The following is a 22322-nucleotide window of genomic DNA, read 5'->3' on the forward strand; positions in this document are numbered from 1 at the left end:
ATTTCCAGTAAAAATATCCCTCCCTCTCCCACACAGGGCTGGATGCTCCCAGAAACCTCCGCCGCGTCTCCCAGACAGACAGTAGCATCACCCTGGAATGGAGGAATGGCAAGGCGGCCATCGACAGCTACAGAATCAAGTACGCACCCATCTCCGGAGGCGACCACGCAGAGGTTGAAGTTCCAAGGAGCCAACAAGCCACAACCAAGACCACGCTCACAGGTGAGCTCCATATCCTAGATCCAGCCGGCTCCGGAGACGTGGCCCCAGGCTGCAACCTTGCAGTGAGAGAAAACAATACGATTGCCAACCAGCCCCTGCCTTGGCTGTCAGTCAGTCTTTAGAACATCCCAAACACTGAAAAATCATAGCCTCCGGGGAAGGAGGGGGAGTTTTCATGATCTGAAAGTCTTGCTGATATGAAGCTGAATTTCAACCTGTACGTTCTCTCTTAGGACTGAGGCCAGGAACTGAATATGGGATTGGCGTGTCTGCCGTGAAGGGGGACACAGAAAGCAATCCGGCCACCATCAATGCAGCCACAGGTGAGGCGCACCTGGACTCCCACACCCCCTGCCCCAGGCGGGCGCTCACAGACACAGGGCTCAGGAGGCAGAAAACCTGCTGTAGGAGAGACAGAGAGACAGGAGATGACCCAATGAAAAAGGGAAGCCTAGGATCGTCTAGCCCAGATGTCTCGTTCAAAAGCAACAACGTGATTGAGCACACCACACCTAAAGGATGCTGACACCGCTCTCTCAGGAAACTGAGCAGCAGATTTGTTTTAAGGAAAAATTGGAACCAGACTTTATAAGAAATATGAACTTTTTAAAGTTTGTAACCCATTCCATGTGTGTTTTTTTTTTTAAATATCATTGACTAATCAAAACACATCTGCAGGGTTTCTCTTAGAACGTCTCTACCTCCTATTACGTACCCTGGTCATACAAATTTTAAGTGGCAGGAGCATAGGTTAAGTCGGAATTTGCTCTTACCTGTTGCATCCTGAGGCTCTAACTTCTCGGTGAGGTTGGTGAGAAGCTACCTGATTTGAAGCCTTTGCTTCTTTCCTCAAGGTTTCTTTCTTTCTTTCTTTCTTTTTCTGGAAAACTTGTAAAAAAGAAAACACTTTCCTCTCTCCACAAGCCTCCTCCTGATGTACCCCCAGCTACTGTGAAGAAAAGGGAGGCCGGATTGCAGGGGGACATAACTCAGGCTTACTGAGCTTCCTCATTATGCAGGAGCCAGTGCTGGGGGCTTACATATTCTTTTTGATCTTTTCATTTTAAGGTAATTGTAGATTCACATGCTGTGAAATAATACATAAGCTCCTCCCCCAGTTTCCCCAATGGTAACAATTGTTTAATTATAGAACAACATCAGAACCAAGCAACTGACATTGATACAATCTGTCAGCTTTATTCAGATGTCATCAGTTTTACATGCACTCATCTGTGAGTGTGTATTTAGTTCTATGCAATTTTATCACATGCAGATGTTCGAATGCCCCACTACAGTCAAGACCCAGAATATTTCCATCATTGGGATCTCTTTTCCTTTCTTATAGCTACAACACCTCCCTCCACATCCCTAACCCTTGGCAATCACTAATCTGTTCTTTATCTCCATAATTTTTTCATTTCAAGAATGCTACATACAAGGAATCATCTAGTAAGCAACCTCTAGAAATTGACATTTTCATTCAACATAATTATCTTAAGATCCATCCAAGTTGTTTCTTATATCAATAATCAGTTCCTTATAAATGCTTTTAATTGAGTAGCATTTTGTGGTGTGGGCATACCACTCTATTCTTTTCAGTCTTCCATACATCTGATAAGGTAATGTACAACAGCATTTACAAAAGTAAAAACGGAGACCCAGTTAGGTGAGTCTCCTGAAGCCACCCAGCCGGTCTACTGGAGACCTGAGGATGCAGCCAAGAGCCAGCTGACTTTCAGTTCGCGATTAGCCTGCCTCACAGCCTGAGGAAGGTTCATCTCTGTGTCTTCCTCCCAGAGATGGACGCACCCAAGGACCTTCGGGTTTCTGAGACAACGGAGACCACCCTAACCCTGTTCTGGAAGTCACCGTTAGCCAAGTTTGACCATTACCGCCTCAACTACAGCATTCCCTCGGGCCAGCCAGTGGAGGTGCAGCTTCCCAGAGACACCACCTCCTATGTCCTGAGTGGCCTGGAACCTGGGAAGGAATATGCCATCCTCCTGAGAGCAGAGAAGGGCAGGCACAGGAGCAAGCCGGCGCGGGTAAAGGCATCCACAGGTGAGGTCAGCCCCTGAGCTCCCCGCAGACACTCTGTTGACCGTGAGGTCTGCAGACCCAGCAGATAGGCTGTCTTCACACAGGAACACCAGATGGGGAGTCCTGCTACTTTCCCTACTCATGAAGCCTCTACAGGCCACTTTGAAAGAGCTACGCACTTATCTTTTCCTTTCGTCAACTGATTCAGCAAAATTTCCTTGCTGGGTGATCAATAGTGGTTTTCAACTATTTCATCCTAGGAAAACTGGAAGCATCAGGACTTTTGCTTGTCTTTGGGTTTTTTGTTGTTGTTTTTTTTGTACCTTATACAGAGTCTTCCAAATTGTTTGTTGCCCCCCCATGCCCTTTAGCCTAACAATTAATTTACTTTTCATTTTATTTCTTTTCAAGATGACCAGGATGTTAGTAATAATTCTTTGGCTATTTCTCATTAAATATTTCCATTACAGGTCTTTTGCTTTCCTCTAAGGTTACCTGCAAATTTGCAAACAGTCCTTGGAAACTTCCAAAGTGCCCTTCTTATTTTCTCTTTTCTCTTAGTCATTAAGAGGTGAACTTTTTGGTCCCATCGCAGCTACTGACCTCCAGTGTCCCTTCTAGCCCAATCATTCTGTACTTTGTGCCTGCTGCCACATTTTCTCAGTGGCTAAAAAAAAAAAAAACAACAAACAATCAATCAATCAATTCTTCGTATATGAAAAATATGCACATATAACTTTGACCCCAAAATATAAAAGATGTGAAGTTGGAAAATGTTAATTCTTCACAGTGTGATAAGTGATAGTCTGTACCTTGAACTTAGTTATTTATGGAGACCCCACTGAACACATTGTAGTGTGCTGATATTTGAGGGACAAGTGGGTCCTTCATTTAGTGTTGTCATTCTGGCTCCCATTCTCCTGCTTACAGACCTCAGGGGAGGCTAGATATTCAGAACGTTAGACAAAACTCAACCAAGAAAACGGAGTGATTGGGAGGATCAGGAGCAGCCAGAGAAAGTGTCATGGCAGAGCTGTTACTCCGGCTGACTCTCCATAAACCGAAAAGAGGTTGTAATGGACAAATTTGGAAAAGCCTCTGAGCTTTTGTCATTTACAAATACCATCACTAGCATATTTATAAATTTCAAATAACAGTCACTTAAGCAAGATAAAGTTGGTTTCCTCTCTCATAATGTCAATCGGAGGTTAGGTGATTCAGGGGTCATTCCAAATTAGCAGTGACTCCAGCTCCTTCTCTTCTTGTTTCACTACTCTTGGCTTCCATTCCCAAAGTCCATGTCACAATATGGCTGCTGCAGTACAGCCTTCACATCTGTGTTCTAGGCAGCATAAAGGAGGAAAAAAACAAAACCAAAAAGGAGTCCCTGCTAGGTGAGTCTTTCTGGAAGCCTCACTAATGACTTCTACCCGCATTTTATCAGCCACTCCTAGCTGTCTAAGAAAGGTAGTCTTCTAGCTGAGCATGTTGCTGCCCACATTAAAATGTGGCTGTTTATGAGAAAGAAAAAGTCTAAAGTAAGCTCTGGTGGTCAGTTCTACGGTCTTTGTAAGGACTGCTTCCCTCCCAGCTCTGAGAGGATCATCAAGGATGCTCTGGTGAGGAAGAGTATCATAGATGAGGGAGGGGCAGAACAGAACCGGGAAGGACTGAATCCATGGTAAAGAGGTGAATGTTTCAGCCTGTTATAAGGTTATCAAGGGATAACAAAGAACCAGAAAAACAAAAAAAAGAGGAAATTCCTCCTCCTCCTCCTCCTCCTTCTTCTCCTCTTCCCCCTCTTCCTCTTTCTCTTCTCTTTCTGCCTCTTTGCTTTTCTCTGAGTTTAACAAATGCTGAATCAAAGAGAGCTTCCTAGCTCCATTCAATCATGTTACCCTCTCCGCACATTATCTCCTGTCTCCAGTGGGGAAGCCCAGGCCTCAGCAGCTCAGAGGGGTGAAAGCTTCCAAGGGAACCACAGGCTGGGACTACTTTGTCACTGACTGAGAGCCCAGTTCCCGCATCCCAAAAACTCATGATTTCATTTCCCAGGCATGCCTCCTTAACATTGTTTCACAGAAATCACCCTGGATATTTAAAGATATTATTCATTACAGAAAAAAAAGATGCACAGTCCCTCTTATTGGTTCTTTACCCACTGACTCCATAATATTTCTCTATAACATTCTCCATAGAATTATTTTATTTTATTAAAAGTGAGGTGGACATTTCTTTCTTTCTCCTGAATTCTGCCTTCCCAAGTCTCTTACATTTACTACAGTCAATAATATACTACAAGGGTGCTCCCTGCTAAGTTCTGGGGACCCTAGATCATTTGGGATAGGTCTGTGCCCTGAGGAACTTACAATCTACTGAACAGAAAATGCAACGCCCCACTTGCTACAATTGGGGTGCAGAGCATGCAGCAGGAGCACTGAATGCCTTTGAGTACGCGCCCTGAAATGGGATTGAGCTTTTGGAAAGACACTTAGAGGCAAACAGGACTGTGCTGTAGACTATGTAAAGAAATAGGAGTCCAGGCTCTTGGCCTTTATAAGCATGTGGGAAGAAAAAAAAAGAAACAGGAAAAGTGGGAACTCTTGGGTAGGTGTACTATGTGGCTATGAGCCCTGAAATGTCAAAGGGCTGTAGGTTCAACCTCAGAAGAAAGGGACTCCCAGTTCTGCATCACTAGATTCTTAAAAGCAGAAGTCTGCAAAGTGCCACTCATCGTCTGTGGGTTTTACTCAGAAGATGTGGAATTGGCTGCCCCAAAGCATTTTTTCCCAGGGAATTCCAGGGCTCTAGCTGTGGAATTGAACCAAAGTGCAAGCTTGTTCCTTGATGGGGCACCAAATTAAAAGTATGCATGACATAGCTGTCTCTCACACCTGCAATAAAATCCAAAGGCCCCACCACAGGCTGCACAACCCAACAGACTCTGGCCCTTCCCAGCTCTCTGATCCTACTCCCACCATTTTCCCCTTCCTGGTTTCCCCATGGTCGCCTTGGCCTTCACTGGTCCTTAAGTGTGCCAAGCCTGTTCCTATCTTAACACCTTTACACATGCTCTCCTTGCGAATTTTTCCCATGGCATCTTCCTCATTGCATTCAGCTCCTGTGTTAGCTCAAAAGACTTTTCTGGCCACTGATATAAAATGGTGCCCCCATCCTGAGTTACCCCTCCACAAACTCCAGAGTTCCTCATGACACTTATCTGGCCTGATATTATCCAGTAATTGGTTTATTCACCTATTTTCTGCCTCCTACTACCAACCAAAATGTAAGGACCCTGCCTCTATCCACAGTGCCTTGGACAGAGCCAAGCACAAGGCATGTGCTTTATGAGCATTTGCAGACCTCTGTTGTTTAAGCAGCCAGAGAAAAGTTCAAAGCTTCTTCTTGAGTCTTTTGTTTCTTAAAAATAACCAGCTTAAAATTTTCCAAAAAGATTCATTTTAAGGTGGCAAACCGCTTACCCCTCTACCATCTACAAGATATTGGGAATCTAAAGATTTAAAGTTGGCACAGCCAGAAATTCCTTCACGCAAGCTGGTCAACACACCATCAGCCTAGAAATGGGGTTTCGAAATTCTGATTTCCCAGGCCCACTGACATTGTTCAGAGGGTAGATGCCAGTGCACAGCTGGAAGAAGAAGACAACAGCCTTTTCATAAAGAAATGCCAAGAAATTGAGTGTGGAACTCTACAGCAGAAATACTGGGCTTCCTGGGCAGGGAGCCCACAGTGTGTCATTAGCTATTGAAATGTAGAGTCAGCATTTACTGCGGGAAGCCTCTTCGTCCCCACCTCAACTATTGTCTGCTGAATTTTAATTAATATCATTCTCTCTCTTTTTATTATTCCTACCCCTCTTCTTTTAATTTATCTAGTGACAGTATTCTTTGAAGACACAGCTTTTACTTATCTGACTGGCATTTGTTCAGTGGAGGGGTCTGGGTGGGGTACCAAGGGCATCCACTACAGAAACAGTCATAGCATCGCTCACTAAGTATTAACTGATGCTCTTTCTTGATTTACATACCTCCCCGCTCAAAAGACAAAAAGATGGAAGAACAGCCAGAAATTTGGGTGGAAGTACCTTTACCATGATTATTAGTGTTCACCAAGGAACATAACATTAGGTGAAATTACTCTCTCAACTCTATGGGCAGATGAAGCAGGATGGTGGGCAGAGCACTGTATAATATAGTAGCAAAGAAAACACTGATTCACAGAGAAAGGGTGGTTCTCATCAGGAAGGGACATTTTCCACTGTGGGTCTCCTCCCCTTGCTCCATCCATCTTTACTGCAACAGTTTAATAGATAATCCATAATCCCCTTCTCCCTGCCCAGTTAGGTCACTCTTGGCTCTCTTACAACCTGGTACCTGAACTTTCTTTCACTGGAAAAACAAACAAAACAAACATGTTTTATGTCAGAATTAGAGAGAAAGCTTTAAAAGCTAGAGAGGAAAGAGTGACTTAATTCACATAAAAGGGGGAAATCAATGTCAGGTAAGTTGCTGACCAGCAGTTTTGATGGAAGGAAGAGAAAAGAAAAGAACATGGGATAAGAAGGAGAGTTAATGAGCCACTGGATCAATTTCCTTAACCTTAAGGTTTTGGTGAGGTTAGATTTGTCCCATGTCTCTTTACGCAAGAGGACTGCTGGAATATTGTAAAAGACGTGCTCCTGAGTGTAACTGTGCTGAAATCCCAAGGTCAAGGAGACGCCTATCATGCCTGGATCTCTGCTGCTGGCCTCACGAGGGCCAGTGGGTTTAAGGATGGTTTGAGCAGCCATCCACAATATAGAAATGAACAACCATGGCTACATTCCAATGAAATTTTGACTTCATATGTTCTCATGTATTAGGAAGTATTCTTCTTCTTTGAGTTTTCCCCCAACCATTTAAAAAAAATATAAAAACTATGTCAGCGTGCCCATTACCAAAAGAGGCAGCAAACCAGATTTGACCTTTGGGTCATAGTTTGCAGACTCCTATTCTAGATCAAACAAGATTTGAAGGAGTGTAACTTTGCCAAAATGAAACAATTAGAAAGAGCATTCCCAAGAACTTGGAAAAGTCTGCATTCAATAGATTCTTGAAAAGAAACATTTTCCCGTCTGAAAGGATGTCTTCAATCCAATTGCAACCCAAGATCTTCAAGTTAGAAGCCTGCCATAATGGACAGAGCTCATTTGAAATTAGCAAACAGTATAAGACATAAATAGAGGTAAAAAAAAGATCTTTTAAATGAACTCAAAGCAGTTCTTACTCTGTTTACAGGATCCATTTCCAGAGAAAGCTCTTTCTTCCTAGGTCATGGAAAGCCCATTTAAGTTCAGTGCTGGGCATATTATAACTCTGAAGGCACATTCAGACCAGAGAGTTTTACTGCACTTTGTGTGTGCGCTCAGGAGGTGAAACGCGATGGCACACTCCGTTTTAACCCTTCCTCCCAGGGCCTTAGTCTTTCTTTCTACCAGTAAGGGACAGTTTTGCACGGACACACTGCTTTGCTCAGTTCAGCCTTACTTGCACTGTATTAATTTCTCTCTCATCTTCCTGAAGTGATTTATGTAAACTGAGCTGAGCCCCGGAAATTGACAAAAATTCCAACACAAAGAGGCAATGATATAGAGGAGATGAAGGAAGCGTGAAAGGGAAGGAAATCTAAGAGGAGCCAATTTCCTAAAAATACAAGAGTCTGGACAGCTCAGTCCAAGAATCTGAGGAATAACCAAAGGCTGTTCCATCTGATCCCATCCCCAGGATGACAGACACTTTCCAGAACGGAGACTGAAACCAAGAGCAGTAATAACATAGACTGCAGGTCAATAAGTTTTCCTTCCAAAAACAAACTTCCAAAAAACAAACCCAAGCATGCAATAAGGCAAAATAAGTATTACATTGATGTTTCTGTTGTTTTTTTGCAACAGCACTTTCTGGGGACACGTTCGGGGACGCAGTCGGTGACACACAGCACTCAGGCCCTGTGGCCTTTCGGTACTAGCAGCCGGGGTGCCATTTTGGGGTTCCCAGGAAGAAAGCATTTGAGGCACGGTTTAACTGACCCCATCTTTGTCATTATTCAGACCACACCCCTGAACTGGAAAACCTCACCGTGACCAAGGTTGGCTGGGATGGCCTCAAACTCAACTGGACCGCACCTGACCAGGCCTATGAGCACTTTGTCATTCAGGTGCAGGAGGCCAACAAGGCGGAGGCAGCTCAGAACCTCACGGTGCCCGGCAGCCTGCGGGCTGTGGACATCCCGGGCCTCCAGGCCGGCACCCCTTATAGAGTTACCATCTACGGGGTGATCCGGGGCCAGAGAACGCCAGTGCTCTCTGCTGAGGCCTCCACAGGTACCTCTCACCTTTCTGTCTATAGCTTCTGTTTTTCCCAACAGGAAACTGCCCAAAGATAATCAGACGCAACTTGCTTTTGAATGGACTTGTTCTGCCCCAAGTTATAGCACCATGGTGTGTAAGAGTGGGGAGCAACTGGGCTGCATGGTCCCAGGGGCAGCTTTCACACTGCACCCTGTTTGGACAACACTCTTTGGAGCTCTGCAGAGCCCAGCCTGGGGATCACACCCCAGCCCCAATGGCAGGCACCATTAGCTTCACAAACCAGCTCCCTCCTGCTAAACGGAGTTAAGGCATTTTATTTCAAAGAAAAAAACTAATCTTATCTACTGGAGGTTAGGGCTATTCCTTAATGAAATAAGATAACAAATATTTTCCTACACCTTAACCCCTTCGCCCTATTTCACAAATTTAGGAAGCTGCATGAAGCACATTTATCTAAAGAAAATCACATTTTTTAAACTCACATAATGCCTGTTCTTGTGTTACAGAGTCCCTGGATCTCGTGTGATTTGATTATTGAACTGATTCTTTGTCCTTCTCCAGGGGAAATTCCTAGTTTGGGAGAGGTCACCGTGTCCGAGGTGGGCTGGAACACCCTCAAGCTCAACTGGAGTGCTCCGGAAGGAGCCTATGAGCAGTTTTTCATTCAGGTGCAGGAGACTGGCTCAGTAGAGGCAGCCCAGAACCTCACAGTCCCGGGAGGACTGAGGTCCGTGGACCTTCCTGGGCTCAAAGCAGCCACTCCTTATACCATCACCATCCGCGGGGTCACTCAGGACTTCAGCACAACCCCTCTCTCTGTTGAAGTCTTGACAGGTATTCTAAACTAATTCATTAATTTGCTTCCTCCCATTGTCTCTGCTCAGGAGGGATCAAAGCTCTCCCCTGCTCTAAACTGGGTTCAGCTCCCACCACCTTGTGGAAAACCTGTGAAACCTGCTTCCACTCAGATGTCAATTCCTTATATGGCCAAGTCCTAGTTGTAGCATGATAGCCAGTTCTATGGGAAATTCCACGTACTTTTCCTTTACAAAAGTGAGAGGTGACTTTTCTTTCAAAGCGAGTTTCAGTGATAATATTTAAGAAGTTGGAAAGCACAATTTGCATGGAAAAAAATTTGAGTTCATTTTAAGAACATACCAAAAGACTCCCCAATGCCCCATTTGTATGTCAAAAATAGAAATTGTGAACAATTCCTGGAACTGTCTTTCATCCTCAAAACCTGTAGAGAAAAACCCTGGCTTTAGTGCCAACTCTAAGAGTGTGCTCAACAGCCGCTGTAAATAAATTATGCATCTGTTATCAGCACTCTCTAGACAACTCATCCCAACCTTCGCCAGAATGCCATCGCACCTGAATCCCAATGTGCAACTGGCTTTTCTAGTAATTCAGCAAATCTGTGTCCTTATGCAGAAGAGGTTCCAGACCTGGGAAACCTTACAGTGACCGAGGTTAGCTGGGATGCGCTCAGGCTGCACTGGACCACCCCAGATGGGATCTATGAGCAGTTTGTCATTGAGGTCCAGGAGGCCAGCCAGGCCAAAGAAGTTCACAGTCTCACCGTTCCCGGTAGCCTGCACTCCGTGGAAATCCCAGGCCTGAGGGCTGGCACCCCTTACACAATCACCCTGCACGGCGAGGTTGGGGGCCGCAGCTCTCGACCCCTTGCTGCGGAGGTCACCACAGGTATATGACCCTCCAGTCTGACTGGGAGTATGACTGAGCCAGCCTGTCTCTGGAACGGAGAAAACTCCCCGCGTGGCAGAGCCCATCTCGGTGTTGCTGAGAGGCAGCGTGAACACAAACTGTAACTCAGGAGGCTCTGGGTTGGAATTCCACCTTTACTGGTTGAATATTCTTGGGGCGAGGGTATCATTGCACATCTCTGAGCCTGCTTTTCTCACCTTCAAACTGGAAGTAACACCTCTACTGCAGAACACTGTCATGAACAGTAAATGAGATCATGAAAGTGCTCAGCAAAGCGCCCATCCTCTAACAAATGTTGACTAGCAAATAGCTAAATTTATCAGCAATATATAATAAAAACAACATAAATGATAGCACTGTGGCACAAGATTAAGGTCAGAACTTTCTAGAGAAATCTGATCATTAATGGCCTCAGTCATCCAGCTTGTAGTCAGACCTCTACAGAAAAACCTTAGAAATGACAGTCATCTTCTAAAATTACCAAGTCTCTCTTCTTAACAGCCACTCAAGGCAGTAACATTTCCCCAAAAGGACAGCCATATGTGACTTCAGTGTTTTGGAGGAAGAAAAACAATCCATCTCAGTTTGGACCCTGAAAATATGCTACTCCATCTGTTATAGAAAACTTCATGCTGGTCATGAGGTTTCTAGAAACAACTTTAAAAAGAGCTATGGGAAAATGGGCCAGGTATTTGCTAGGAGGGGTTTTTTTTGCAGGTCCTTAGGCCCATGATAGTTTCTAGACTACACAGCCTGTTTTGAAAGCACCATCCAAATAATCTAATTTTAAAAATTGTTTTTCTTTGCACATAAATGACAAATATATTTAGTCTTTGCTAGAAACTACATGCAATTCCTAAAATAAGAAAGGTAATGCCGCAGTCCACCTGAGCTGGCTAGGTTGCCCCTGTCCTGTATTTCCTCAAGTAACTTCCCACCAAATGAGTGTGAAAGGGGCCTTTAAGACATGTGTAATCTGGGGGCAGGATGTTAAGGGTCTCCATCTGTAGTTTGTAAACCTGTGCTTTTAGCAGAACTTCTTTGCACAGCAAATCGTACAAGGAACCCTGTTTATGACAACTAGATGACCAGCTGATCTTGGTGAGCTGGGATGGAGCGGGTAGCCCTGGACCCAGAACCCCCAACCCAGTTCTTTCAAAACAACACCAGGTCTATGTGGAACACAGTTTAAAAACAACCTGTCCAAATGGACAAGTTTGCTCAGACTCTCACAGTAAAATTCCTGCAGTTATTTTCATTTCTAACTTCAGCCTTAAAAAGAGAGACAGAGATTTCATTTAACCCAAGAAACAGGCTCCCCCCCATATTTGAATCTAAGCTTTCTAAATCAGCTATAATATCTACATTAAATTCCTTTTATACATTGTAGAAAAATAAATAGTGGGATCTGCTCTGCACCATTTACCAAGCAATAATCACTTTGAAGTTAAAGTGGGCCCTCACTTCACACAAAGAGCCTTGCTTCATGATGCAGGCATCCTTCATTTAGACACAGTACTAGCAGAAGAGAGTAGAAGGGAAAGAACCAGTCCAAGAACCCAGTACAGAATGTTTGATCAATGAAAGCTGAGCAAAATCCAGAGAGGAAACGTCAGACTGGTCCAAACCTGAAACTTTAAAAACCCAGTCAGCCCATGGCCAGCAATGAGATGATCCCTTCAAGCTCAAGTAATGAAATAAAGCAGGGAGTTCTCTCCAATATAACCGAGAATTTGCAATGGGAAATACTGTTACCGAACTGAAGGCATTTGCTTTCCTGCGCACCAAAGCCCACTAAGACCCAAATGGGGGATCGCAGCAAAGAAAGCCAAGGTTTATTTAAGGAAATGGCACCAAGTCCATGAGCTAATGCTCTGAAACCTGGCTCCCCGATGGCTTGTAAGGGATGGGTTATATAGGGGGGAATCATTAATCATAGTGACTAAGGGAATTAGGGTGGTGGGCTCTACTGATTGGTCAGGGCCAAGGTAGGGAGCAGTTGATCATTGCATCTGGCCCTGATGTCAGCCATGGTGTTGTTCTGTCTGATTTTGAAAGGATGTGGTCAGTAGGTTTGTTCTACATGCATGGGCCTGGGGCTGACACTGAGGTCAAGCTGAGGTCAAGATGTTATCTTGAGCAGAAACTCTGTTCTGATCAACAAACCTGAGGCTTTGTTCTTTAAGGAAGTTTGATGCTGACCAGAACCTAACTGACCTGAGGGCTTTATGGGAAGAGAATGGATGGGCAGTATGTGCAAAGGTGGAAGATCTGCTCAAAAGGAGGTAAATGAGTCACAGTGCTATTAGGGCAAAGCTGGCCTGAATTAGGGAAAAAGTCATATTAAAGAAATGAAGTTCCTGTGCCGTTACAACATCAAAACAATGATGTGTTTGTTAGGCTGCCACTTTCCAGGCACTTGGTATGTGTCACGTAGGACACTCAGAGGTTTATAAATAGCATCGTTTAATCACCCCACAATCCAGTGAAGTGGTACGGTCAGCTCCTTTTAAAGGTGAGGAGAGCAAGGCTCAGAGATGGCTGGCGACAGGCCAAGATTACGCAGCTAGCAAACAGCAGCGTCGGAATTCTACCCAGCGGCCTCCAAAGCCTGCACTTTTAACTGTTCCTATTTCCTTCATCCTGACCCACAGTCCCTCCTTTTCCAATTGTCCTTTAAGCTCTGTATGTGCCTGCTCAGAGATGCACAGATGGGTTGTGCAGTGGTCCACATGGCATTGTCGTCTCAGGGATGGACAGTGCAGATGTTCCCCTTTCTCATCATTTTCAACCCCTGAAAAAAAGCTGTGGCCAGGTACCACAGTTCTAATTGGAAATACCCAGAGACCAAGAATGACTACACACAGGCAATTCTCTCACCTTTTTCTCTCTCTCCTGGGCTGTGGAACGTTTGGTTTCTTCATGTTTGGTTGACAGAACTGACAAATACCTCTCTGTCCTTCTTCAGAGGAGCTCCCTGAGCTGGGAGACTTAGCCGTGACCGAGGTTGGCTGGGATGGCCTCAAACTCAACTGGACCGCACCTGACCAGGCCTATGAGCACTTTGTCATTCAGGTGCAGGAGGCCAACAAGGTGGAGGCAGCTCAGAACCTCACGGTGCCCGGCAGCCTGCGGGCTGTGGACATCCCGGGCCTCCAGGCCGGCACCCCTTATAGAGTTACCATCTACGGGGTGATCCGGGGCCAGAGAACGCCAGTGCTCTCTGCTGAGGCCTCCACAGGTACCTTCCTCTCCATGTTGATGCCCTCTCCCCAGGTCCCCTGCTTTCTCTCCAAGATATCAGGGAGTCAGCCTCTCGCCCTGTCTGAATCCTTTCCATGTGCCCCGTAGCTGCCGGCCATGCATGGTCAGAGACCTCCCCATGGGCTGTGCCTTGGTCCAGATGCCTTTGCCATCTCAGGAATGAACAACGCAGACATTGCCTTTTCTGAGCTTCAGCTTCCAGCCTCTCCCAGACTTTCTCTAATTCTACAACTACATCTCTCATCTCTATTGAATGATGCCTTTCTGTTTTAGAAGACAGCCTGAAGGTTTTAATTCTCCTCTCCAGTGCTTGGATATAACTAAAAGCCAACCCTTCCCACATGTGAGTGCTGGTGGAGCACAGATTATTTACATTAGAGAGTCTTTTTGGTGGTTGGAAATGGTGCTTTACTATCTCAAATCCCTCAAGGGTAGGAGCTCTGTCATTCTTGCACTGAAAAAAAAAGTTTTAATTCAAATGTTTCTTTCAAATGCACTGAGTTAGAGAACTGAATTACCCTCTTCTGGGCAATTCTCTCAGTTACTGAGTCATTGTTAGAACAGCAAATTAGCAAATAGCTAGAGCAACGAGGGGGGAAAATCACACAATTATGACTAGAGACAGTACCAAAGAAAAAGCCATTCATTAACAGAAGTACACGCAGCAACATTTGAAGCAAGGAATGTCCCAGGCTATGAATGTCAGAGATCCGATGTCCTTTTTGCTCTTTCAATCAAGAGGTGCGCCCTGGCATGCTGGCATTTGGGTGGCACACTCCCAGCTCAGACTCAGGACAGCGCCTCGTAATTTACTCATCCCTCTGCTGAGAGACACGGCATCCATCGTTTCCCTGGAACCCTGCAATAGTGAGCAGTCTTCCAGCACTGTCTGCCATGGTCCATCTTCCTCTGGGCCGCCTTTGGTCTGAAGCTCAGGAGAGGCCGTGTTGTTGGTTCTACATACGCCTACCCCATTTTGAGATGATTATCACAAATAAGCTTTCATGCAAATCTCTATGTCCTAGATGGTTCTACCAAAAACATAGCTCCACTTTTTGGCTTCAATCATGTAAGTAACTCTCACTGAGATAAACATACTTCACAGGCAGCCAGTGCATGAATGGGGACCTTGAAATGCCACACGGCTGCCGCTGAGGCTTCCCTGGATGTACCCAGGGCTCATTCCATCTCTTATCCACAAACCATCCCTTCTCAGAAGGCAGGGAAATCACCCTCCACTTCTGATCTTTCCTGCAGATCTTGTGGTTTGGGTGTTCTTAGTAGTTTTATGGGGTGCGGTGGGGAGGAGTATCCATGTACTGATAGCAACACGCCTGCTTCTGATGAGTCAATGTGAGGGGAGGCAGGGCTATAATCCCATCTGATCTGCATTTCACCAAATCCGTGGGGATGGGAAGGCTTTCTCTTTCTGAGAGAGAGAGAATTAGCTTTTCAAACGCTGCTTCTGCCTGCCCTCTGCATGTATTATTCCTGCTGCTCAGAAAAGCCCGGTAGGACCATCTCCAAGGCAAAATGTCATTTCTTGGCTGAACAGAGTTGCCAGGCTGCCTTGTCCTGGCTCAGCTCTCCTGGTTGGCAATGCAAATACTAGCCTTCTTGGCCCACAGAGAAAGCAGTGAAGAGAGGACAAGCAATTTTAAGAGTATGAGAACGGCTGGCCCTTGTCAGAAGTTTAAAGAAAATACCAAGAGTTACACTGACAAGTTGCCAACTTCCTTCAAGTCACAAAGTGAGAAGCCCATAGGTACCATCTTGGGAGGGTATTGGCATCAGAATGATTTAGTCTTCATTTGAATAGATGGGAGCTCCCTCAAAGCAAAGGATGTCTGCAGGAGGGAGCCAAGTAATCTTGGTCTCGTGAGTGCAATTCGGGAGACTGGAAGCTGCCAGGAGTCACATCTCTTGACTGGTGGCCAGCACCCTTGAGGTGGGGCTCCCAGAAGCATCTGGCGTAGACGCAGCCGGTCCAGCCGGCGTCATTCAGCACATCTTCTCACACGCCCGTCCCGGCCAGCTCGATCCTGTGCGGCAGCTCCTGAGCAGAGAATCTAACTGCTGTACCCGCCTTTCTGTTTTTCTTTTAACAAATCCCCTTTTCCTCCCTCATTGGCATTGATTGATAACATCACTTCATTTCACCATAACTCTCAGATATCAGATCTTTCTCCCCAGCTACAATTCTATTAACAACTTCAACTTTAAATACAGCCAAATGATTAACTCAAATTTATTTGTTTCTTTTCCCCTATCCATTTTTTTTCCAGCCAGAGAACCTGAAATCGGAAACTTAAATGTTTCCAACATAACCCCTGGGAGCTTCAATCTCTCCTGGACAGCTACCGATGGAGCCTTCGAGACCTTTACCATTGAAATTATTGATTCCAATAGGTTACTGGAGACGATGCAATACAAAATCCCTGGTGCTGAACGAACTGCCCACATCACAGGGCTGCGCCCCAGTAATGATTTTATTGTCTACCTCTCTGGACTTGCTCCCAGCATCCGGACCAAAACCATCAATATCACAGCTACCACAGGTACACGTGCCCCTCCCGTTTCTAACGCGCTCTCTCTCCAGGGTCTTCCTTGCAGGGTGAAGCCACCCCTTCTCACCCCCCGAAGCACAGGCCACAGTGCAGTAACTCCTCAGCGATGCCAGCCTCGAGCACTGTATCACATTCCTCTCCTCTCACAGTGGCCCATGCGGTGGCTCTCCACTAAGCCCCTCGCCTGATTTGCCACTGATCAGGGCATTTGTGGCAGAAGGTGTAGTTTGGTCCAGGTTGCCACAGGGAATCTGGAGAAAAGCACCCTCCCCTTCAGTAACAACAACAACAACAAAAAGCCATAAGCCCTAATGAGCATTGTCCCTGAGTGAGAAAGACATCTATATCGGTCAAAGAGGTATCAGAACTCCTATTTTTTGTTACCCTAGTATCGTCATCTTCCTAGTGCCTTTGACCTCCTAATACCCAAATATCCTGATAATCTCATGAAATTGTGTTGGTTCTCTTTTTTAAATTGGGAAAGCAATGACAAAGGGCATATTCCTCTTCAGAGGAGTGCAGAAAGACACCATGCCATCCAGAACACCCCAATTCCAATGCTACCTTGGAGAGAAAAGACCAGAACATGCTGTCTTGCCCCCAGAACAGCGAGTGGTAGATGGTAAACACAGAAATAAAACAGCTGTGTTCCAACAAGTAGCTTGGTTAGCAGAAGAGTAAATGGCTCTCCCTTTAAATTTGTAGCACCTGTGACACACATCCCATGGCAGGTGTTCTGTGGCGTGCAGCAGAAGGGAATGCTCTGTATCCATTTAGAAAGGAGAGCCTTTTCCATTCAAAATAACATTTGTAGCACATTTGGGGCGATGCCTTCTCTTGACAGAGAAAGTCAGACATCACAAACTGAAAAAAATAGTTACTTATGGAATGACACAGGAGAATTTCTTCTTCTAGTTCACAGTCTCATATTCTGGGGAATTCAGGAAAAGGTTGGATATTGTAGCATCAAAATTATCTAAGTTGCCCAAGGTCAACGGAGGGTCTGTCTTCATTCTTCATTATCAGGGTGGTCCACAGAAAAGTCTGAGGGCCAGCATTCTCTAGTTCTCATCTCAGCCACACTAAAGAATAACAAAACCTAGGGGAGAAAATTAGTCAACCATATATATTTGTTTCTGAAGGCTCAGATCAGTTTCCGAGAAAGGACAAGAGCATACCCTTACCAGAGTGTAAAGTCTAAAACTTTATGGATTTAGTCTTATGTGTTTTGATTTTGAACCTATAACGGTTTTAAATGGACACACTTTCCTATTTTTTTCTCCTTGCTTTAGTAGCTGAACCTCTCCTTAGCCACCTCACTGTCTCAAATGTGACCTGGGGCACTGTGTCCATCTCGTGGAAAGCGCGAGAGTCTGCCTTTGATAGCTTTCTTATAGAAGTTAGGAATTCTGACCACCTCCGGGAGATGCTGGTGCGTTCAGTGCCGGTGGTGTCCCGCAGTTCTGTCTTCACCAACCTCAAACCTTCTTCTGATTACACCGCCCACCTTCATGGGCTGATTGGTGGGCAGCGCGCTCAGACCCTGATGGTCCAAACAACCACAGGTATTTCCCAGGAGGGGGTCTTCACTCTCCATTGAACTTCCTTTGAGGAGCATTCCAAAAATCCCTTGCTCCCCATTTTTCATCCTCCCAGTTCCTCCAGATCTTTCTCAAATTTGATACAGCCACCCAAATCAGAGCTTTAAAGATTAAAAAAATATATTCTCACCCCAAATTAAGTAACTTCAATGTCAACCTCTTTTTCCTAAATATTCCTCCACATCTGGAGTTGCTCTGTTTGTATAGAGTTAACCTGACTTGCTTTGGTTGAATTTCTAAACCATCCTTTCATCTGATCTTTCATAATTGCTTCCAGTTCCTCTCATTATCATCTGCCTGCGGTCTTTCTAATCAAAGTTTGCCTCTGTCACATTCAAAGAGGTGTGTGCATGCTGTTTTTGGTTCCTTGGTCAGAATGCTCAACATTCGCTTTCCTCATGAAGATTTTAAAAGTGGTGCCACTAACATGTAGAGAAAAGATTCTAAAACACACCCCAAAAACCACATGGTCTCATCTTATCCTTGAGACTTTCATTTGCCTGCATTCCCTACCAAGAGACTGCTCCTTTTATAACATTTACCCTATCAAGCATGTTTTATCATCCACTGGAATCTGCTACAAAGGGTTAGAGTCTTCCTTTCATCTATCATTTTGTCCAAATCTTGGTGCATGTGATGAATATTCAGAGCATTAACTTTTTGAGAAAACGTCTGTCATTCCTGGAAGCAGGCAGCATGTCAAGAAAGTGTTTCAGAGGGTTAAAAGTGGTGGGAGAAAAATGTTCCTAGCTTGCATGGAACACTAACTACCATTCTCTTCCCGAGTTTTTTCTTGCATCTCACTTTTCAGCTTGGTTGCACCCTTTGGGCGACAGCTGGCAGTCAACCTGACCTTGAGAAGCCTGGTCTCATCCAGCATGGCGAATGTGTTGGCACTGCCGGTCTCTGTCTGGTAGCATGACAAGAGTCCTGACGTGCATCCTTAATTCTGGAGATTGCCTCCACAGCCAAATACAGGACAAACAGAGTGCCATTTGGAGGATTTTACCTTTTGTGGGGTTGAGGTAATTTGCCACTGCTGTGGCTGAAAATTATACCATCAAACTGACTGCTAAGTAGGAAATCCCATGCCATTATTTAGGCCTCTATTCTGCTTTGAGCCAGATCCTTTTTGTCCCGAGAGATTTTATAGCATTGAGTTATGCTGTGCAATCATCCAGCTAAAGTTTATCCAGAAGAGTCCTCTCCTTCTTGCAAACACAGTAGCTGCAGCAAAACAACTCCTAAGTCCTTGGGAGGATTAGTCTGCTTCTTCCCAACCCTAAATCCTCAGCCTCGTATCTCTGCCCTCTGGGACTGTTGCCTCTCTCTAAAGGACAGTCTGGGTTGAACTTACATTATAGTTAGTATTATTTGGTTAATGTGCATTTAGGAAGCCTGATCATATAGTACATCCCAGCTGAAAGTAGCATATAGGTCCCCTGCTTTAAAAACGAGTTGTTCTCATCACTGATTGTCTAGACTTCAAGGGACAAGAGAAACTTAACCTCCCTGGAATCCATCTTTCCAAGTTACCCAAAAGGTGAATTTCCTGTTCAGAAAAATGCAACACCCAACTTCAAGTTTTTCTGTAACATCTTCATACACCAGGAATTTTTTTAATGAAAGCCATTTTCACATTTACAGTATTGGGGGTGAGAAGTAGGTTTTCCTATAGCATATACATTTGGGTTTCTAAATATTATCAAGAATTTCTCTTGTATAGGCATTAGCCTTTAATTGGGACAATCCATATAGATATTAAGAAAACTAAGTAAGGAAATGTCAGAGTAACTTTTCTAAGTTGCTCAGTGGCTCCTTGAGATGTTCAAAGAATATCCCTCATAAAGGGTATCCATTGACTAAACAGTTTATGAAATGCTAGGATAAATAAAATTAAGTAGGTTTCTTTATAGGAACCAGCATTTCAGAGTCTTTAAAATGCTAGCATGTTTTTTGACTCTCCAGGATGTGATAGAGCCTTCCATGTTTACCATACATGTTCAATAAGAAGCTGTCTTTTCTTTGAACATCTTACAGAGCTAAGGCGCCATTACAAACCTTAGATAATGTACCCTTAATGCCCTTTGCATTAATTCTGCTGCTCTCGTGGCTTGTTTACTTTTCTTCATACATGACTAGCACATGGTCATGTCTACACATAAAAAGAATGCAAACCAACCCATGCCTGCAGACAAAGCAATGGAGCCTAATATACCCCCTTTCAGCAAAGATTTGGAGGGGCTGATGCTTTCATGTTCTATGGCTACATGCTGGAGAGATCCACACTGCTTCCTCTAATAATGTCTCTCTCTTTCTCCCTGCCTATGTTCCTCCTTCTTCAGAGCCAGAGCCACAGTTGGGCATGCTAATCCTTAGCAATATTACTTCTGACAGCTTCAACGTGTCATGGACCACTCGAGCTGGGCCTTTTGCAAAGATTGTTATCAATGTTAGCGACTCTCGTGCGCTGCATGAGCCCCAGCAATTCACAGTCTCAGGAGATGCACAGCATGCTCACGTCACCGGCTTGGTGGAGAACACTGGCTATGACGTTAGTGTGACAGGGACCACCTGGGCTGGGGACCCCACCCGACCCCTCACTGCCTTTGTCGTGACAGGTACTCTTTCAAAGGTTCTCACTCATCTGCTTAGAATTCTGAGACTGGAAAGGGGGGGAAAGGTGATAGACATTCTAAAGAGAAATGGAGCCCAAAATACAGTCTTCGCTCCATATATAAACATCTAAGTGAAGAGGGAGCAGATGCTACTGCAAAGAGGAACCCTCTGCAGCCACTTTTTGGAACTGGAGACAATGTAGTCAATAGTTGTATAAAACTTGCAGGGATTTCTATGCTCAAGTTTATAGGCTGTCTGATTCACCGTTTGGAGATTCTGGCTAAAGAGTGAGTTCTAAGTTAATAATGGCCTAGGATAGGAATTTTGTCCATAAATCATGCTACAAAAGGCAGTCAGTCCATAAACTACCTGCTCCAGAAATAAAATAATTTATCTTTTTCTTCTAAATAAATTGACTTTAGAACAGATTAATGAAGTCTCAACTTAGGACAGCAGATAAATCCCTAGCTAATTTAACCTTGCCCATTCCTTAAACTTGACTTCTAACTTCTCTTTGAATTACGTGAAAAAATGATTTTCTATTTTCTTTCCTGAGATCATCCTAAATCAATGACAAAAGCAGCAAGTAGTGTTCATTTACCAAATATCTAGTCTTAAAAACAGGAGAACCAACTCTGCCATCTGATTTTCACATTAAACCAGGACTCTCCTAGGACCTAAACTGCTGTAAATAAGACACATTAATAAGTCCAAGTGGCTACTGGAGGCAGCAGTGTCCCCCAAGAGGGAGGACTGTGAGACCAGGCCTGAGTGGCTTCTCACCCGGTCCCACATTCTTTTCAGTTACATAACCTTGTCCGGTTCTTAACTGCTCTGAACGCCAATTTCCTTATTATGAGGAGATGATGCGCAGAGCTCCCTCTGGCAGCCTTGTCACAGGAACTAAGTGGATACGGTGAAATGTAACTGCCCAGCATCCAGCTGGCATTTGACGGATGCTGCTGGGTCCTCCCTGCCTTCCCCCAGCGCCATGAGGAAAGCGGTGCACTTCAAAATTCGCAGCAAGCCTGCGTAGAATCAACAGACCTACGGAGCTGTGGCTTTCCTATTATTTTTAAAAGACTCCTGGGCAGGTTTCAATGTGAGATCAAAAAGCGGTTATATTTTCTGTCTCGTTATCTAATGTAAATTCAATCATTCACAGTCTTCAAACACAGACCATGGCAATTCCTTAGGGGGCATGAGGTAGCCATGACCTGAGACTCTTACTGCCCAGGAGGACAGGAATGGCCAGCCACAGAGCCCATCAGGCCCTGACTTGTAGCCGCCTGCAGAACCGCCCACAGCACAGAGAGAAGAAAAGGAGGTCAGGAGAGCTGGTTTGAGGAAGGCTGGATCCAGTTACAGCATTGTCTCAGCTAATCCTTGAAGAGAAAAGGCTGCATTTTAAAAGAAGCATATTTTAAAAAGAGAGGGGGAAAATGAACAGGAGGGACTACAAATAACAGACCCTTGATTCACTAATTAGCCTGAATGCCCTCCTTTTCATCAGAATGTGCTGCTTTGATGGCATGGAAGCGCAACGAAGCTAGCTCTCCAAGCGAGGCGCCGCTTATCTAAACAAAGTTCAGCAGCAGAATTTGAGACTCTTGTCTTACAGACAAGGAAGCCTGTTTGCACAGTACATGAGATTTCATCTTTGCCTTTGATAGAGTTATGATTCTGGGGAGATCTGTACATGGCAAAAAAAAAAAACCCCTCAAAATAAACACCAAGTGTTTCAACAAAAGTACGAAAAGTCCAAGCCACAGTAAAATTTAAACCTCTGCTTAGGGAATGAGAACATTCATTTACTTGTTCATTCAGTCACCAAACACTTCTTTTTGAAACATTTTTCTTTACATCTCGTGGATTAGACTGTGGGCATTAGTGTACGGTCATTTATCTCTTTGAAAG

The 22322-nt window shown here is 44.7% G+C and overlaps 1 protein-coding gene across 1 annotated transcript in view; it reads left to right on the plus strand.

Annotated features, from left to right (window-relative positions):
- Nucleotides 1-22322, plus strand: part of TNC (tenascin C) — an 87630-nt gene that overhangs the window by 39840 nt on the left and 25468 nt on the right. The window contains exons 8-15 of the mRNA XM_054584908.1: nt 37-222; nt 456-545; nt 2020-2283; nt 8369-8641; nt 9191-9463; nt 10061-10333; nt 13323-13595; nt 15904-16176. Coding sequence (XP_054440883.1) covers nt 37-222; nt 456-545; nt 2020-2283; nt 8369-8641; nt 9191-9463; nt 10061-10333; nt 13323-13595; nt 15904-16176 — 1905 coding nt within the window. The remainder of the gene's footprint in view (nt 1-36; nt 223-455; nt 546-2019; nt 2284-8368; nt 8642-9190; nt 9464-10060; nt 10334-13322; nt 13596-15903; nt 16177-22322) is intronic.

This window comes from Pteronotus mesoamericanus, unplaced genomic scaffold (genome assembly GCF_021234165.1).
Source record: "Pteronotus mesoamericanus isolate MK-2021 breed Mesoamerican mustached bat unplaced genomic scaffold, CSHL_Meso_final contig_78, whole genome shotgun sequence".
Lineage (NCBI taxonomy): Eukaryota > Metazoa > Chordata > Mammalia > Chiroptera > Mormoopidae > Pteronotus > Pteronotus mesoamericanus.